Source organism: Myotis yumanensis, unplaced genomic scaffold, assembly GCF_028538775.1.
Source record: "Myotis yumanensis isolate MYYU_CA2020_CCGP unplaced genomic scaffold, mMyoYum1.0.hap1 SCAF_11, whole genome shotgun sequence".
NCBI lineage: Eukaryota > Metazoa > Chordata > Mammalia > Chiroptera > Vespertilionidae > Myotis > Myotis yumanensis.
In genome coordinates, this window is record NW_027223762.1 from 30632000 (window position 1) to 30651889 (window position 19890).

The window sequence follows — 19890 nt, forward strand, 5'->3', positions numbered from 1 at the left end:
ACGCTCAGTCCCCTTCCCAGAGGCTCTGCTTCTCAGAACCCCGGCAGCCGCTGCAAACCTCGGAGAGAAAGCTGCCCTCAGGTTCCAACTGATGCCGGATAATCCCGCTTCTCCCGTTTGAGTCTGGGTCCCTAGAGACTCACCCGGATCTGGAGCCCAGAGTCTGAGACTCACTCCCGACAGAAAACGACAACCGCGCCCTCAGCCACCAGCCCGCTTTGCGCGCGCACCTCGGTACCTTTGTATTTTCCACACTGCGCCGCCTCTGAGCCTCGATTTGCTGTTCTCTTTCCTTCTAGTTGTAGAGTCTCTCTTCAGCCAGCCTTCCTGTGGTTCTGGGTGATGTCCGTTCAGTCTTTTAGTTGTATTTTTGAAATGGTTGTTTGCGGCAGCGGTCTCCAGTGTTTACCTACGCCGCCATCTTGGTCTCCCACCTAAAAAAAATTCTTGAGGATTTAAAAAATATATATTGTTAATCTCTACAGGATAAACTGGATTCTCAATCTCATTGACTCATGTCCTTGAAATGTGAAGCTTTCTTTTTTTTTAATGAAATAACGTTTATGAAAGTTTTTTGCTATATATTCACTCATTTTTTCCTGAAGGTGATCAATCTAAAAAAAATAGCCGACCTCCAGACAACATTGCATCCTGATTACTCATGAACTTTCTGGACCATTGCCCACAACCAATCCATAAAGCAACAAGTAGTTCTTCCTTAGGGACTATTCACCTATCCAAGAACTTTCCCCATTTCGCCTTTTCCCACCCGGTCTTATCTATAGGCAGTGTAAATTCATTCAAAACAACTTACATCTTCCCCAAACTCTTTATATAAGACTTGTCTACTCCATCGAGCCCTGCTGCTGGAGGTTTAGACTGCACATCCTAGGCCAGTGATGGCGAACCTTTTGAGCTTGGCGTGTCAGCATTTTCAAAAACCCTAACTTAACTCTGGTGCCATGTCACATAGAAATTTTTTGATATTTGCAATCATAGTAAAACAAAGACTTATACTTTTGATATTTATTTTATACTAGAGGCCCGGTGCACAAAAATTTGTGCACTCGGGGCCGGGGGGTGGGGGGGGTGGGGGGGGGGGTGGGTCCCCCAGCCCGGCCTGTGCCCTCTCAAAGTCTGGGACCCCTCGGGAGATAACGACCTGCTGGCTTAGGCCTGCTCCCGGGTGGCAGAGGGCAGGCCCAATCCCTAAGTGCAGCCCCTGGTCAGGCTCAGAGCAGGGCCGATTGGGGAGTTGGAGCGCCGCCCCCTGTCACACTCAAGGCAGGGTCGATGGGGAGGTTGCGGCGCCACCCCCTGTCACGCACAGAGCAGGGCCCATTAGGGGGTTAGGGTGCTGTCCCCTGTCACGCACAGAGCAGGGCCCATCAGGGGTGTTGGGGCTCTGTACCCTGTCACGCACAGAGCAGGGCTGATCAGGGGGTTGAGGAGCTCCCCGCTGTCACTCACAGAGTAGGGCTGATAGGGGAGTTGGGGCACCGGCCCCTGTCACACACAGAGCAGGGCGGATCAGGGGGTTGGGGCGCTGCACCCTGTCACACTCAGGGCAGGGCAATGGGGAGGTTATGGCTCTACCCTGTCACACACAGAGCAGGGCCCGTGGGGGGCGGGGGTGGGTTGGGGCGCCGCACCCTGTCACACACAGAGCAGGGCCCATGGGTGGGGGGGGGTAGGTGCGCTGCACCCTGTCAAACACAGAGCTGCAGGGCAATCAGGGGATTGGGGAGCTCCCCCCTATCAGGCACAGAGCAGGGCAGATAGGGAGGTTGTGGCCCTGCCCCCTGTCACACACAGAGCCACGGGGCGATCAGGGGTTTTGGGCGCTGCCCCCTGTCACGCTGATCCCGGTGCCGGGAGGCATATTACCCTTTTACTATATAGAATAGAGGCCTGGTGCACGGGTGGGAGCCGGCTGGTTTGCCCTGAAGGGTGTCCTGGATCAGGGTGGGGGTCCCCACTGGGGTGCCTGGCCAGTCTGGGTGAGGGGCTGAGGGCTGTTTTCCGGAAGCAAGTGACTGAAGCTCCCAACCGCTCCTTGTTTTCTTTTTTTTTTTTTATTCTGGGCCAGCTTTAGCTCTGAGGCCTCGCTGCTAAAAACATCGATACAATGTTGCTAAAGCCCGGCTGAATGAAAGCCGGTTTCTGGGCTTTTGTTTATTTTCTTATTTGCAACATAGTAGATAGTTGCTTAGAGTTGCAACTGAGAGGCCGGAAAGTGAGGAGGGGAATGTTGGAGTCCGTAGTCACTGAAGCAAGCGAGCCTCATGTTCGCTTCCAGCTGCCTGGCTGCCGGCTGCCATCTTGGCTGACAGTTAATTTGCATATACTCACTGATTAGCCAATGAAAAGGGTAGTGGTCGTATGCCAATTACCATGTTTCTCTTTTATTAGTGTAGATATTTAAATGCCATTTAACAAAGAAAAATCAACCAAAAAAATGAGTTCGCGTGTCAGCTCTGACACGCATGTCATAGGTTCGCCATCACTGCCCTAGGCCCTGGTCCTTTCTCTGGATAACATGGCTCAATAAACTCTTTCAGGATTACTTTCGGTTTTGAAGAGTTTTAACAACCGGAAGCCTTATCAATAATAATCAGTCGATTAATGTATTTTGTATGTTATGTTTTATTTACTATCTACGCTAATAAAAGAGAAACATGCAAATTGGTGTCACACTGCTATGCCCACCAACCAATCAGAGCGACTATGCAAATTAACCCAACAAAGATGGCAGTTAATTTGCATACGCAGGCCAAAGCGAAGACTGAAGGCTCCTGCCGGAGTGAAGACTGAAGACTGAAGAGGCTTGGCTTCTCCGCTGTGGCTGGACCAAAAGCCTGGGTCCTGGGTGCTGGAGGAAAACCGGTGCCAGCAGCCAGGAGAAGGAGGCCTATTGCACGAATCTTCGTGCAACGGGCTTCTAGTATTCTTATAATAAAGTAAGCTAAAGAAAATATTCTGAAAATACATTCACAGTATTTATTGAAAAATGCCTGTATTAAGTGGACCTGTGCAGTTTAAAACTTGTAACCAATTCTAGACTTAACCACTGAGTGGTCTCTGTGAAGAAATTTGATATTAATGTCTTTCAATCTTTTTATTTCTTGTAGGATAAAGTTCTTTAGGATGGCATGCAAAGCTCTTCAGGATTTGGCCCCTACTAAATCCTGATTCTACTGTCAAGAGCAAGGCAATAGAGTGTTGGCCTTCTCTGGGGTGATTTTCTTGTTCAATCATAGCTCTCTTTCACTCCTTTCCAAATGTTTTTAGAAGTCTTTTCTCTGAGAGAATGTAGTTTCCAGATATCCCTCCATATCCAGCCTGGGTAAAGGCAGAAGAAGGAGGTTAGAGATCCAACTCTTTGGTATTCAGGCTTTCACTTAATCCCCACTTACAACCCTCTATTGTGACAGTGTCCCCAAGTCAAAAGTCTCTCCTATTTCAGAAAATAAATCTGACTCCTGAGGTAGTAGTGGCAGTGTTACAAGGGGGTGAATGAGTGTATGTCTTGTCTGTGTGGGCATTTAGCTCCTCTCCATATAGACTTTCACCATGCCCTCAAATTCTCAGCCCTGATCCTTTCTGATTTTTTGTGGATATAATTTTTTCTCTTTTCTTCTCTGTTTATTTAGGTTCTAACTGCTAAGTTCACTACTGCCCTTCCATCTGTTGTTACTAATAATTATATCAACAGCCTCTGTATCTGTTTGAAGCATTAACTGAAAATCATGATTCCTCCATCTCTTATACCAAGCACATCCATGCATACACAATCAAAATATGACCTCTATTTGATGAGTAAATGCTTTTCTATATTTCCTAAATTTGAAAAATGTACTGCCTCATTCTAGTTAGATTCCCATTTATAATATTTACTCCACTGTTTATGGTTTTGCAGCCAATTAGAAGGGCAGTATATCATTAAAAACAGCTCAAAGTAACTCCCTCAATTCCTTATTATATTTGGTAACTATACAAAGGAAATAGGTATGAGCTTTGACTATGGCAAGTTCTAGTTTGTAAAATAATTGTAGGCAAGTCAAGTTGGGCAAAGAGGTGAGCCACAAGATGACCAAGAGTAAATATGTAGGAAGAGATCCATGATAGTAGCAAATATAATCTATTATTTATAAGTTTTTCAGATATTTCAGAATTACAGGAAAGGTTAGTAATCTTTTCTAAGATATATGTGCCGGGGTTCTTGTCCCAGCATCAAGAAGGGTTCAGGAATCTGGAGAAGGCTGTGCGTAGATTAAATAGGAATCCATAGACTAATAAAGAGTCCAGAGACAAGATATAATTTTGAAAGGCATTTTTGGGGGTCAGAGGAGCTTAGCTAAAGGAGCTAAGTTCTAAGGTCTTAAGTCTAAGGCCTTAGGTTCTCCCTGTCCCCAGGACCCCATGCTTTCTATTAACACAACTTGTCCTGAGGCGAGGAAGAGATATACCCTTCAAAGGGTCAGGATTTAGTACAGAGTCCATTGTCAGAATGGAAGAATTAGCCTATGGCTGGCTGTTCAGGTGTTTGGCCATTAGGATGCAATAACATGTAGATTAAGATGCCCTTTAACTGTCTGGCAGCCAAGAATCAATTTAATGTAGCCTATTTAGGTTTGAGGAAATGCCTTTAGCCATTCCCAGATCCAGCCCTGCTGTACATGCTGGAATTGGTTTCCGGCATATATGTATGAATGGTTTATTTTTTAAAAAGATTGATTTCTAGAAAGAGGAAGGGGGAGAGGGAGAGAAACGTGCGTTGCCTCCTGCTCGTGCCCTGACTGGGATCGAACCAGCAGCCTGGGTTTGTGCTCTGACCGGAACCGAACCTGCTACTTTCTGGTGTGTACGGGATGACACTTAAAGCAACTGAGCCACCTGACCAGGGCTAGGTAACTTTTTTTTTTTTTAAACATATTTCTTTATTGATTTCAGAGAGGAAGGAAGAGGTAGAGAGATAGAAACATCAATGATGACAGGGAATCATGGATCTGCTGCCTCCTGCACACCCCCCACTGGGGATCAGCTCGCAACCTGGGCATGTGCCCTTGACCAGAATCGAACCCGGGACCCTTCAGTCCACAGGTCAGTGCTCTATCCACTGAGCCAAACTGGCCAGGGCACTAGGTAATGAAGTAAAAAATGGCACATGTAAATGAGCATTTTAATATAAATCATTAGAATATATTTATAGTATATATAAATCTATACATTAGAAGGTAATATTGAAATTTTGCTCTACAGATTATTACTCTAGAATTAATTCTCTTTAAAAAAATATATCATGGGGAAGAATTAGAAGATGACTGTGAAACAGATTCTTCCATTACAATACTGCTTTTGTCATGTAGAGTTTTGACAACAGTTGTGGCTGGTGACTGCAGCACTTTGCGAGAAAGCCTCATTCTTCCATCAGCTGGATCACGTCCAAAATATTTGACCTGTGTTAAAGAAACAAATTTACTTTTAAAGTTTTTCCTTGTTTACTGAAACCATAGCTCAGTGCTAAGTGAGGGTATATTCTAATAAATATAATTTGGTTAAGCAGTGATTATAACAAAGGAAAAGAGACGGGGTATTATTTGCCTAGTTATAATCTTCTGTTAGATTAATTTGTGCCTTCTTATTCTCTCCAGGGCAGGTCCCTACACTAGAAATCAAGTGAAAGTCATGATAAATGATTCTACAAGGGCTTTTGAGCCTAATTGTGCTACATACTATACAGGATTACACGTAGGTCACTCAGACTACTGCTCAAAGGACTATCACATTGGAGATTATTTGGCTTGATCTTAGACAATGAAAGTCAGGGGGAACTGTGGCAGTATTTAAAATCCCTTATAATGTTAAAAGAAAAGTCTTATACAGAGATATTATGTCTTAGTTCTCATCTTTCCCTAGAGGCTACTTGAACAATGGGCTTGCAGACTGGGAATAAATTAGAAGCCATAGTTACTCAGATCATGGGTATTAGGTATAACTGGAACAAAAGGTGGTGTGGCCCAAGAAACTCAGACTGGCAATAAGTTCTTTCATCAACTCCAAAAGGACTATTAAAAAAGGCCAATTTTGTTATCAATTCTGGAACTGAACAATATGGCTTTTATCAAACTCAAAAACTTTTATCCTCAAGCAGTATATTAGAGTCCCAACTCTTTAAATATGACATTCAAGATCCTTAACAGAGTTACCAGGGTTCTATTGTCCTGTCACTAAATCACTGACTCTGCATAGCCATCACTGACTTGTTTGTGTAATTTTAAAAGCTCTAAATGGAACTATTTTTCTAACTAAACTGTAAACTATAAACTCCTTGAGGGAACGAATTGTCTTAAATCCTTAATGAGTCTATTTAAGCAACCCTAAGGTTAAAAAAGAAGCACAGCAGATAAATAATACAAATCACAAACATTGCCCTGGTTAGAGTGTCCTTCCTGAAACACCACGGTTGTGGGTTTAATCTCCAGTCAGGGGACATACAAGAAGCAACCAGTGCATGCATAAATAAGTGGAACAACAAATGTTGATTTGATTCTTTCAGCTTACTTTTTGAAACAATAATTGAAACTTTAAGTACAATTTACAATTCTAGGCTAAAGGGTTGAATACAAGTACCTGAATTTCTTGGCCAACTTCTAATCCTAAAGCAGTGGGATGCTGAATCTGAAAGAGAACATGTTAAACTATTAGTTGTCACTTATAATTACTTAATATCTATGGAAATACCCATTTTTCCCCAAGTGGAAAATAGCTTTATTGGTTTTTCTGATTATAAAATCATAATTATAAAGATTTAAAATAATACATAAGTATTCAGACGATAGTAAAAAGCATCTAAAACCCTTCTACTTGTAGATAAATTATTGCTAACACTCCAATGAGTATCTTTTCAAATGTTTCCCTATTTAGTGTTTGTATTGCATTTGTTAAAATGGACCTTTCTGAGCTTGTTGTTTCATTCAATGTGTTGAAGATGTCTTTTCATATCAATAAATGAAACATTACAGTTGAGTACTGAAATGATGTAATTTGTATAACCAATCCCCTATATATGGTCACTTACTTTGTTTTAAAATTCCAGGGTTGCAAATGCTAATTGATAAATATAGGTGAAAGCGATATGGGTTTCAGTGTATTTTCCAAAATAAAAAGTTGACAAAAAATTAACTGCAGTGTTGAAATGATTAAGTATTCATCTACTCTAATTATCCTCTTGGAACAAAGACCTATGTAGAACTCTTAGGTCCAAAGGTACTCATATATATTTACCAAATACTTTCCAAGAAGTTGGCTCCAATTTATATTCCTATCAGCACTGTATGAGAATGTCTATTTCTTTTCCACATTCTTATCTATACTGGGAATTTTCAACTATCATAAATTTGAAAAATGATAACTTTGAATATCTTGGTTGGCATTAAAAAATGATTGGTCTGTCATATTCTTTGCTCATTTTCTTATTGATATTCATCTTTCTTACTGACCTATACAAGATCTTTATATATGAAATCTTTGTCATATGTTACAAGCATTTTTTCTTTAAGTTGTTGCTTGTCTTTCAATCTTATTGTAATTTTGCAATATAATGAGATACAGTATTATTAATTTATTTACATTTTGGCTTTGATACCGTGCTGAGAAATATTTACCCAGGCAGAAGATTAAAATATTCTAGTCCTCTCTCAACAGCCTTCCATGCCCCAATTTAAAAAAATTTTTTTTTTTACATTTAGCTCCTTGATCCAGATGGGATTTTGGTATTAAAAGAGTAGAGATCCTTCTTTATGATAACCAGCTGTAACAATACGATTTATTGAATAATCTCTGATTCTTCCATGACTGAAAATACAATGTAAACATTGTATTATGTAGTCCCCTGTCCATAACTGGGTTTATTTCTGTTTTATGCATCATCTATTTCAGGGTCAGTAATACACTGTTTTGTTCTCTATAGCTTTATGCTTTAATATATGGTAAAAATAGATACTCCTATTATTCCTCTGCCCTCCATCCCATTGTTTTCTTGAGTATTTTCATATTCTGCCTATGAACTATAACAAAGATTAAGTAAATTTAAAAACATCCTAAGAATTATCTTGCCTTGATTGGTTGGTCAAGAAAATTGGGAAAACAGGGTTATTGCTATTTTAAGTAATTGCTTTGTGTAAACTCTAGATGTTATTTCACCCCAAAACTTTCAAGAGCCGTTTCTATTCCGTCATGGAAGGAGAAACAAATATCTGTGATAAATAATGTAAAACCTTTTGTCAGCAGCATTTCTATCAGTTTTGGTTTTCTCTATTAGGCCAGTAGTAGACAGAGTGTACAGTTCTCACCAGCCCAGTAAATTTCACTATGATTATTTTAAGGCAGTTTGAAAAATAAAATGTCTTTTTTTTTTTTTTTTTTTTTTTACCTTTCGTTGATCAAGTTGTGAGTTATGAAGTAGTACTGCAGTCATATTTGGATATAGTTTAACCATTACTCCACTGTCTCTACAAAAAAGGAAATAGGCCTGGTTAAAACATTAAGTATCTATGTATCCATTGATAATCAAACTGTGATTATGTTTTCCTAAGAGAACAAAATAAAAAAACAAAAATCCCTCCAGTACATGTTTTTTCTTTCTTTTTTTCCTCCAGTTTTATTGAGATATAACTGACACATAACATTGTATAAGTTTAAGGTTTCAGTACATGTTTTTATAACTATAAGAAGTATGATTGTCTAAAAGGGATACTTACTTTTTTTCAATTAAAAATATACTCTATTTAAATATTTAAATACTATGTATCAAAGGACAGAGAAAAGATAACAGAAAATCATGCAGTGAAAAGCTTTAAAATATATATATACACACATATATTTATGTATTCTTTTTCTGTATTTCTCTTAATATTTTCCAAAAAATTTTGAAATGACATTAAATATTTTAAGAATTACCATCAACTTATTACACAGTGATTTAAGGAAGGAGGTTAGATAACTGGTATACTTATTTTATTTAAAAATTTCTTATTTTCTATAATCTAAAATCAGCCATTCCACTTCATAGTTCTCACCTTTAATATTACATTATCCCATTGCCTTTTATTATTCATTTCAAATTGCTTTGAACATTCATGCTACATCTGATAATTTATTTTTTTTTTGTAGAAAAGGATTTTCTGATTCTTAAAATCAATCTTTTTATCTAGTAAAAATAAAATGTACTACATAGGCAATAAATAGTACTTAAGACCAACAAAAAAATACCAAAGAAAGAAAAAGCAAAAGGAAAAAAAAATTAAATACTGCTAATAGTCTATTTTGGGTTTGTTAACTGTTTATTGGGAAAATTAAAAAGATAGGAAATTTGGTTAAACTATTCAGTTAAAAGAATCTATTATTATAATTTGTAATTACAGAACCATGTTACTGAAAATCTACAAACTGATGTAGAAAATAAATTTATACCTTAAAATAATTAATGATTATATGGTAACTGACATATAGTCTAAACATAACTTCTAAATAAATAAAGCAAACATATGAAGCTTAGAATATAAATCTTATTAAAAAACCCAATAAAACATATTACTTGATATTACCTGATTTCAGTTATTGTTGCGGTATATACTGCTCCAAATTCCAATTGCTGCTCTTGCTGTAAGTGCAAAATAAGCCGTAAGATTCATTAAGAAAACAGCAACAAAAAGTAGAAAAAAATAACTGTTATAAGATCCATACTTACATCATCTTTGCAGATTTCCATAATGTAGTCTCTTGCTTCATGCATAGCACTGGGTATCGGTGCAAATATAGAAAATGTTTCTTCATCTACCTGACTAATGGTTACACCTTTTAAAAAGATAATTTAACATATTAAAGTTAACTTGCTCATTCCAATGGAGATTAGTCTGAAAAGATGTGAGTGAAGGAAAGTGACCTGGAAGTAGCTGGGCAGGGTTGTGCTATGTTTAATCAATGCTTTAGGAATGAAGGGATTTATTTACCAACAAATACACCCTGCATCTCTGGTATGTATCCAGATTGTGCTAGCCAATATCCCCTCTTTCTTGTAGCCCATAATCTGGTGGGATAAAGCATGTAAGTTCTAATTTTGGAGATTTTAGTTTTGCTCTCTTAATTATGAGTAAAGACGATAGTAGAATTCTTTCTTCAACTTTTCTTCTCTCTCCCTCTTTTCCTTTAGAGTGGTGAACAGTGGATAAGGGAAGAAATCATGTCAGTTTCTCAATCTTAACTGGCTAAGGTGACTCTCCTCACTCTCCTTCAATAATCTCAAAGCTGGTAAGTACTAGGTAACCCAGAGATTGATTTCAGAAAAAAACAAATTAAAGCTTACTATTCCTACACTTACTCTTTAAAAATAAGAGTAACGATATGTGAAAAATGGCAGAAGTAATTGTAAGAGAAAATTAAAGCAGAACTCTAAAGTGAAAAACTAAACATTTTTCTAAATGCTTGATTTTAAATTGTTGCAAAAAAACTAGGAATTCTAGGTCATCCTTCTTGAAGACAGTTAAGGATGATCATTTGCTAATTTATTAATAGGCATACAGAAAACTTACAGTAAAGCCATATCTATGTTATATTCTTTTCTTTTGGTCTTCCTCTCATTTACCAAACATATATTTTTAGAGCAACGCAATAGAAATGAAGTGACAAACTTACATGGCCTAGCATTACATAAAAAACCCAAACTTCATATAACACTTACCTGTTTCAGCCTGAAGTTTTTTTAAATTATATCCACCTGGTCCAACAAATTTTGCTCGTTTTGATAATGGAACCTGAACAGTTTCTGAAATGTAGTATAGACAAAAATATAAGTAAATACATATATGAATCTAAAACATGTCCTGGTTACTTAAGAGTTTTTTGGCCTAAGATATATGTACAAATATTTCAGTATGAAATAGAAAACAATTTGCTACTGATTAAAATTACTGAAAGTTCTAATATCAATATTCCCCCAAATTTAAAGCATTTAAATCATAAAAGTTTTAAAATAGATTTGTTTTGTGTATGGAGTTACAAATATTGAAAAACAATATTAACATTTATCTTATCATGAAAGCAGTATTAATTTTATTACCTATAACAGGTCCATTTTCTTTTCTAGATGCCCGAGGCTTTGAAATAACTTTGTTCATAATCTGTAGTATCTCCTTCTTTGCCACTAGGAGAGATTAAAAACATAATAAAAATAATAACTACATAAACTAAATATGATAAGTTATGGCAGCAGTTGTCTTAGTTTTTATGGCATAAAATTCAAATTTTTTAGCTTAATAATAAAAGCTCTTCACATTTGTTACCTTGACAATTCTACTTGTATTTCCTTCTCTATTATTGTTATCTTCGAAAGTTACTTAATTTGAAAAATTTGAATTTTTAGTGGCCTCCCACTTTGGTGGTTAGTTATGTGTCTAATAACTTAATACTTCTTGATCGAGGGTGTTACATGAAATTTCATTTTCTAAAGCAATGCTTTCTAATAAGCCTATTTTTTATAATAAGCCTACTGGGAATTAGAGTTCCATTAACAAAGTAGATAATGATGAAAGGAGAATGAGGCACACTGGCTTGGCTTACCTGAGGCTTGTTGAATGGCCTCCATTACAATTTTTAATGGTATTCCAGGTAATTTAATATCAGCCTAATAAGGAAAAGCCAAATATTATATAAATACTGATTCACGACATTATTAAATATTATAAAAATGAAACAAAATGGGTTTAAAAATACCTGTAATGCAGTTATTCCCTTATTAGTGCCGGCTATTTTGAAATCCATGTCACCATTGTAATCTTCAATTCCCTTAAGGAATTTAAGAAATTATGATTTAGTTTTAAATACAAACAAAATTCACTCATTGTCATTGTAGAGAAATTTTAAAAAATAGCTTTAGATATAGTAAACTGTGTCCTCTAAGATGACACACATATTTTAACTGCTTCCAATTTGTGACTTTCAAGTTACAAATATTTCATCTGAAAAATCACTATTTTAGATCATGTTTTTCCCTAAAAGCATAAAGATTAATTTATGATTATCCTAAAGTGAGCTAAACTATGGATATTTATATGTAATATATATTTTTAACTCACATCCTATAAAAAACAAGGAGAAAATGTAGAGGAGGAAATCAAGAACAAGGACCTCTATTTCTTGAGTCCTAGCATTCTTTTAAGCAAAGATGCTTGTAAAGTATGTATAATCTTTACCATTAAGTATTGGAAAATGTGAATATACTTGCCAGAATATCTGTTAGCAAACGATAATCTTCTATTTCATCTTTATCAGGATTGTTTTTGGTCACCAATCCTACTGCCACACCCGCAACAGCAGATGAAATAGGAACCCCTGTAATTGAGAGAAAGAACTTCTGTGTGATATATACATCAGCCTAACACATACATTTATCATTCTCTTGACATTTATTTTAATGTAAGTGGATGGTATTCTAAATTGACAGTCACCGAAACTAATTTGGAAAGGTCTTTTTTTAAAAAAAAATTTCCTTCCTTGTGAGGTCACCCTACCTGGCTGTGTCCTTTGGTATCTGACTCCTTCTGGGTTCTGGTTACAGACCCCGCCCTCCCTTCCTTTTTTTTTTTAAAGATTTTCAAATTGATTTTTGAGAGAGAGAGGAAGGGAGAAGGAGGGAGAGACAGAGAAACATTTATGTGAGAGTGAAATATGATTGGCTGCCTCCTGCATGCCCCCCCTACCAGGGATTGAGCCTGAAACCTGGGCATGTGCCCTGACCAGGAATCAAACCAGCAATCTTTCAACCAATTGAGCCACACTGGGTGGAAAGATCTTAATAAGTCATCTAACTACCTCATTTTTCTTAAACATACAATAAAAGCCCCTTAAAAACAATTCTAACAAGTAATAATTCTTTTTAGCACAAAGCTCTCTCTAATAATAGTAATCTTAACGCTTTTTTTTGTTGATTGATTTTAGAGGGGGGAGGAGGGAAGAAGAGACAGACATCAATTTACTGTTCCATTTACTTATGCATTCATTGGTTTCTATCAGTATCCTTTTTATTGGTAGGCCTGTGTTCTTAGTCAACTCATGAACAAAGATAGTGAAAAGAACAAGGTTTAGGATGACACATCCTGAAGTATTACACTTGAGACCCTTCTCCTGCCAACCCATCAGATTAACAAAACCCCTTTGCTCATCCTTCAACCAGTTATGAAATGTGCACCTAGCATCCAGTTTCAATTTCTGCATTATTTATACAAAGCTCATAAAGGCTGAACTTTAGATACACTGCATAAGCAGTACCCTCCTTCCTCACTCCAAATCTAGTAATATTTTTGAAAACAAAATATTAGTTTACTATGGCATGACTTATTTTGACTTTCTCTGGTTCCTACTCTCCACAGCCCTCTTCCCTTACAAAATCCTTATAAACCATTCTTTTTATAGTGTACCTAAGAGTCTTGCTGAGGGTCACTTTCAGGTTCACTGAGTTATACTTTATAGAAAATACCTTTCTTTGCTTTCACAAGTAAGAACTTTTGTGTCTTTGGTATACTAACTAGACTGTGATTTCTCAAACACTTCAGTTATCTCATCTTGAAGTACTTGTCATACTTGGGATGGATTTTTGTCTAAATCAAAAGATCTGAATTCATTTAAAACAGTTGAAAACTCTTATAATCTCTTTTCAGTTCACCTTTTTCAGAATTTGTTCTGTGTTTTCCAAACTGAGATTACAAGACTGATGAATGCAAGCTCCACAGGGACAGGGACTTTGTTTTGTGTCCTACTAAGATCAGTGATCGGTACAAGGGTGGCATACAATAAAGATGTGTTGAATGAATGCCTGAAGGTGAAAATAGGAATAGTATTCTACTAGTTACCTTAAATATCAGATTGTCTCCCTTCCATGGAACACAACTAGAAAAACACCTTTAATTGCTTTTAGCTTTTTTCCCTTTGGCTTAAATTTTAATCTCCCTAGATAATGTTATATATTCACACCATTCTTTTATTTTGTCCTTCGATAGGTTGTCCTATCTTTCATACTTGTACTGTAAATGTGTAAACTTATAGGGGAACTCCTTGTGTGGCCTCTTGAGTGACTTTAGATTCCTTTTTCTTTCTCGAATAGCATCATTAGTGACTATTTGGCAATAATTGTTATTAGAGACTCTTAAGTTTTTGACTCTTTCCCTTTTAATGTTTCAGACTCAAAGATTATATTTAACCACTTGTAGTCTTCCTTCTTAAAATTATGTGTACATTCTATGAGTGGCATTGTTCTTCTCATAACTTACACAAAGTGGCTGGATGATTACATGGTTATTTTCCCTTATCAGTCCTACTACTGGAATCAACTTTAGTGAAAGGTGGAGCTCTCCACCTTTTGGAAGGTGAGAAAGCTTACTGGGTCACCAAGGGCAAGTAAACAATTTCAGTGTAGTGCTTTTAGCCAAAAAAAATAGGAATGCCAGCAGATATTTGTGACTACTTTGCTTCTGGCCTGGTTTGGTAAGTTGTAATATCACTTCTCTAAGTCTTACTAATAAATATTCAATTTGAAAGAAATCTTGTATTTTATACTAACCAAGTACTGTATAATAAAGCATTAGAAGTTTTGAGACATAATTCTTTTACCTGCATCCATTAATGCTAAACTTCCACAACATGCAGATGCCATAGAAGATGACCCTACAAAAAGAAAAATATTTGCTTTATAATATACTGATTTAAAAAATACATATGTACACAAAATTATTGGTACTGGTTATTTCCTTATAAATACTCAATTATAATACGAAATTTAATAATCTTTTTGTCTTTTTAAAAGCACTTAAGGCAAGCTCTCTTAAATCATGAACTATAAAGATGCATATATGATAGCTGTTAGCTATATTTGGCTACTAAATTTAAGTTGAAGTAAATTCAGTCCATCAATGAAGAGCAAAGAAATTGAAAATTTTTATCATCAGAGAGAGCAGTGCTAGAGATTCTGATTCTAAGAATCCTCCCAGAACCACTAGCATGACTCTTTTGTTGCTTAGTCAGAAGTAGTTAAAGATACAGGGCTTTGGCTCTCTCACTGGACCATAAGCAGGAGCCTAACCACACCCAGTAAAGAACAATCTCTAGTTTAAATTCTGAGCTTGCTTTATTTTGCTTAAAAAACAAACAAACAATCTATGACCACCTGATCTATGTCTGCTACATCTTTGAGAATTCTGTACCCTTTCTGCCTTTAATGACTTACCTTGCCTTGACCTATGGACTGATTTTAAAAAAAATTTAAATTTGACCTTTTAACCTAGCCCAGTGATGGCGAACCTTTTGAGCTTGGCGTGTCAGCATTTTGAAAAACCCTAACTTAACTCTGGTGCCAGGTCACATATAGAAAATTTTTGATGTTTGCAACCATAGTAAAACAAAGACTTATATTTTTGATATTTATTTTATATATTTAAATGCTATTTAACAAAGAAAAATCAACCAAAAAAATGAGTTCGCGTGTCATAGGTTCGCCATCACTGACCTAGCCTCTCTCTGTGGGGTTTACTTATATCTGTGCCCCTTGCCTAATGGATCACTCAGTTTTGGCCCTTGCTCTGTGGTTCGTGAAAATAAAGAAACAACCCAAACTGGATTTCTTATCCTATACTAGGGGCCCATGCACAAATTTGTGCACCTTGAAAGGAACTGTGGACCGTGAGGCTGTGGTAGGCATAGGGGTGGGTCTTGGCCCATCCTCCACGCCCCCGGCCTGGCCCCTCCCACCGCAGCCTCTGCTCCAGTCTGCCGACAGTCCCGCTCCCACTCCTGCCCTTCCCACGCGCTGACGGCACCTGCCCTGCTCGCACCCGCTGAAGACGCAGAGCTATTGGGGCCGGTGCCAGCAGCGGGTGCGAGTGGAGCTGGGCCATCAGCGACTGCGAGTGGCAGCTGCTGCCCCGATCACCCCTTAGGAGCAGGGGGAGGTGGAGAAGCCCTCAGGGGCAATCAAGGCCAGCAGCCACTGCTCGTGGCGCCAAGCGATTGGAACTGGCACCAGGCACCGGCTGCAGTTGCGAGCAGAGCCGGTGCTGGCAGTGGGTGTGAGCGGGGCTATTGCCGGCAGTGGGTACGAGAGGTGGCTGTCGGCCCCAATTGATCTCCCCTCAGGAGCAGGGGGAGGTGGAGAAGTCCTGAGGGGTGGTTGGGGCTGGCAGCCACTGCTTGCACAGCTGACAGCACCGAGTGATCAGGGACAGTGCCGGATGCTGGCAGTGGGTGTGAGTGGTGGCTCCGGCGCTGGCAGCGGGTGCGAGCAGGGCTGGCGCCGGCAGCAGGACCATAGCCCATGGGAGCAAAGAATTTTCAGTAACCACCAGAGGCTACCCCGATGGCAGTAACTGGCACCCCACCTTGGTCTGGTGTTCCCGCTCACCTGCTCCACCATCCCGCCGTGGCCAACACCCACCATGTTCCACACACACCCCTGATGTCAGCACACGTCATGGTGACCAGTTTGGTTGTTCCACCGTTCAGTCTATTTGCATATTAGCCTTTTATTAAAAACCTAATATGCAAATCGACTGAACAGTGGAACGACTGGTTGCTATGATGCGCACTGACCACCTGGGGGCAGACGCTCAATGCAGGAGCTGCCCCCGGTGGTCAATACACTCCCACAGGGGGAGCGCCACTCAGCCAGAAGCCGGGCTCATGGCTGGCGAGTGCAGCAGTGGTGGTGGGAGCCTCTCCCACCTCCTTGGTAGCGCTAAGGAGCAGCAAGCCTAATGGTAAGGACAGTGAGCAGGCGGGCGGTAAGGAGCGAGAGGTCCCAGACTACAAGAGGGTGCAGGCTGGGCTGAGGGACCTCCCCACCCCAAGTACATGAATTTCATGCACCTGGCCTCTAGTAACAGATAAAGAGAAATATTTGTTTTACATTGCTTTCAAAACATCTAATTAGGTAAAACAGATTCAGTCAAGTCTATGATTAACTAAACACACTGTAGTAATAAACAATGTAACATTAGTTCTGAAAAGTTAAGAATATAACATGGGTGCCCTAGCTGGTTTGGCTCAGTGGATAGAGCATCAACCTGTGGACTGAAAGGTCCTGGGTTCAATTCCGATCAAGGGCATGCTTGGGGTCAGGGCTCGATGCCCAGCAGGGGGTGTGTAGGAGGCAGCCAGTCGATGATTCTTTCTCATCATTGATGTTTCTCTCTCCTTCTCCCTCCCTCTCTGAAATCAATAAAAAATGTATTTTAAAAAAAAGAATATAACAGGGAATCTGATCTTTTTGACTAGGAATAATATATTTCAATATCATACCATTTGACTCCAGGACTTCAGATGTGACTCTTATGGTGAAAGGAAAATCTTTGGGAATAACAGGATACAGAGCTTTCTCAGCAAGAGCACCTAAATTAGAATAAAAAATAATGAGCAAGAGAGAAACCAAGATGGCGACATACGTAAACACCGGAAATTGCTGCCTCGCACAACCACTTCAAAAATACAACTAAAAGACAAAACGGGCATCATCCAGAACCATAGGAAGGCTGGCTGAGTGGAAATTCTACAACTAGAAGGAAAGAGAAAAGCACTGAGACTCAGAGGAGGTGCGGAAGTAAAGGGCAGAGGTATGGAGGCGCACGCCGAAAGGGCTGGCAGCTGAGGATGCGGCGCACGAGGAGAGGACTGGCGGCTGAGGACATGGCGCACGAGGAGAGGGCTGGTGGCCGAGGACACGGTTGTCTTTTTCTATTGGGAGGGAGTCTCAAGCTCCTGACTGCTCTGAACTCCAGTTCCGGGTGAGTCTCTGGGGACCCAGACTCATACGGGGAGAAACTGGACTGTCTGGCATCGGGCAGAACTCGAGGGAGGCTTTCTCTCAGAGGTGCTTGCAGCGATTACCGGGACACTGAGACGCGGGGCCTCTTAGGGTAGGACTGGGGAGCAGCCATAGCTGCTTGCTCCGCCCTGTTGATCCCCTGAGACCCCGCCCCACCCAAGCTGTGCACAGAGGCTTTTGCATATGAAAGGCCTGGCCCTTTGCAACCTGAAAATTACCTAACAAATTGCAGCTGAATCAGAGAGACTCAGAACTTCCAAAAGAAGGTCCAAGGCCCCACAGCAGCTTGCATTGCTTCACAGGTGGGCCTCATCTGGGCTCCTCCAAACCCCAAACAAAGAAGAGGAATCTGCAGATCTCTCCATAGCTCCTGCTGGGTAGCCTCGGGCAGAGGCTAAATTAGCACCTCCTTAGAGATCCAAGAGCCACTGTACCCAGTGGTCAGAGTGGGACCATCCAGATTACAACTCCTCAGATCTCTAAGCGACACACTCAGGGGGCAGACTCAGTGAGCACCAAAGCCCCACTGAAGCAAGTCTTGCCCCAGAAGGGTCTCCAGCACAGAAGTTCTCCGACTGCAGACACAGCTGATTCTCACAGCCAATTGGCCTGGAGGTCAATTCCTCCCAGTGATACCTACAACAATCAAGGCTTAACTACAACAAGACTGTGCACAAAGCCCACAAAGGGGTGCACCAAGAGTGTCCACCTCAGGTAATTGGGGAGGCTGAGCTACTGGGCCCTATAGGACACCTAGCACAGAAAGCCACTGTATCAACACAGGGAAGCATAAAAAATGCGGAGACAAAGAAACAGGTCACAAATGACAGAAATGGAGGAAAGCAAACTACTGGATATAGAGTTTAACACATTGTTTGTGGGTAGTTTTTATCCCGTGCTCTACTACACTGGTAGAACGTATAAATACGTTTCCCAAATACAATGTGTTAAAACCACACTTTTAAGGTTTTTCAAGAATTTTCTAGAAACTGCTGATAAATTTAGTGAGACCCTCAAGAAATCTAGTGAGACCCTCGAGGTTATGAAAAAGGACCAACTAGAAATTAAGCATGCACTGACTGAAATGAAGGATATTTTGCAGAGTTCCAACAGCAGACTAGAAGATCGCAAGAATCAAGTCAAAGATTTGAAATACGAAGAAGCAAAAATCACCCAACTGGAAAAACAAAAAGAAAAAAGAATCCAAAAATATGAAGATAGTGTAAGGAACCTCTGGGACAACTTCAAGCGTACCAACATCCGAATTATAGGGGTGTCAGAAGAAGAGAGAGAGCAAGATATTGAAAACCTGTTTGAAGAAATAATGACAGAAAACTTCCCCTACCTGGTGAAAGAAATAGACTTCCAAGTCCAGGAAGCACAGAGAACCCCAAACAAAAGGAATCCAAAGAGGACCACACCAAGACACATCATAATTAAAATGCCAAGGGCAAAAGACAAAGAGAAAATCTTAAAAGCAGCAAGAGAAAAACAATCAGTTACCTACAAGGGAGTACCCATACGACTGTCAGCTGATTTCTCAACAGAAACTATGCAGGCCAGAAGGGAGTGCCAAGAAATATTCAAAGTGATGAATAGCAAGAACCTACAATCTAGACCTAGCAAAGCTTTACCCAGCAAAGCTATCATTCTGAATTAAAGGTCAGATAAAGAGCTTCACAGATAAGAAAAAGCTAAAGGAGTTCATCACCACCAAACCAGTATTATATGAAATGCTGAAAGGTATCCTTTAAGAGGAAGAAGAAAAAGGTAAAGATATAAATTATGAACAACAAATACACATCTATCAACAAGTGAATCTAAAAATCAAGTGAATAAATAATCTGATGAACAGAATAAACTGGTGAATGTAACAGAATTAGGGGCATAGAAAGGGAGTGGACTGACTTCTCAGTGGGGAAAGGGGTGAGGGGGGTGTGGGAAGAGACTGGACAAAAATTGTACACCTATGGATGAGAACAGTGGGTGGTGGGGGTAAGGGCAGAGGGTGGGGTGGGAACCGG

The 19890-nt window shown here is 39.5% G+C and overlaps 1 protein-coding gene and 1 long non-coding RNA gene across 3 annotated transcripts in view; one reads left to right on the plus strand and one right to left on the minus strand.

Annotated features, from left to right (window-relative positions):
• The window catches only part of LOC139019912 (uncharacterized), a 210697-nt gene that overhangs the window by 5023 nt on the left and 185784 nt on the right, over positions 1-19890 (plus strand). The window contains exon 2 of the long non-coding RNA XR_011473164.1: positions 10214-10311. This is a non-coding gene — a long non-coding RNA (uncharacterized lncRNA). The remainder of the gene's footprint in view (positions 1-10213; positions 10312-19890) is intronic.
• Positions 4941-19890, minus strand: part of PNPT1 (polyribonucleotide nucleotidyltransferase 1) — a 44583-nt gene continuing 29633 nt past the window's right edge. For both annotated transcript variants that reach the window (XM_070429242.1, XM_070429243.1), the window contains exons 17-28: positions 17344-17433; positions 14665-14718; positions 12284-12390; positions 11773-11844; positions 11620-11683; positions 11120-11203; positions 10742-10825; positions 9752-9858; positions 9609-9664; positions 8435-8513; positions 6634-6681; positions 4941-5459 (exon numbers count right to left, since the gene is read on the minus strand). In XM_070429242.1, coding sequence (XP_070285343.1) covers positions 5301-5459; positions 6634-6681; positions 8435-8513; positions 9609-9664; positions 9752-9858; positions 10742-10825; positions 11120-11203; positions 11620-11683; positions 11773-11844; positions 12284-12390; positions 14665-14718; positions 17344-17433 — 1004 coding nt within the window. In that variant the 3' untranslated portion in view covers positions 4941-5300. The remainder of the gene's footprint in view (positions 5460-6633; positions 6682-8434; positions 8514-9608; positions 9665-9751; positions 9859-10741; positions 10826-11119; positions 11204-11619; positions 11684-11772; positions 11845-12283; positions 12391-14664; positions 14719-17343; positions 17434-19890) is intronic.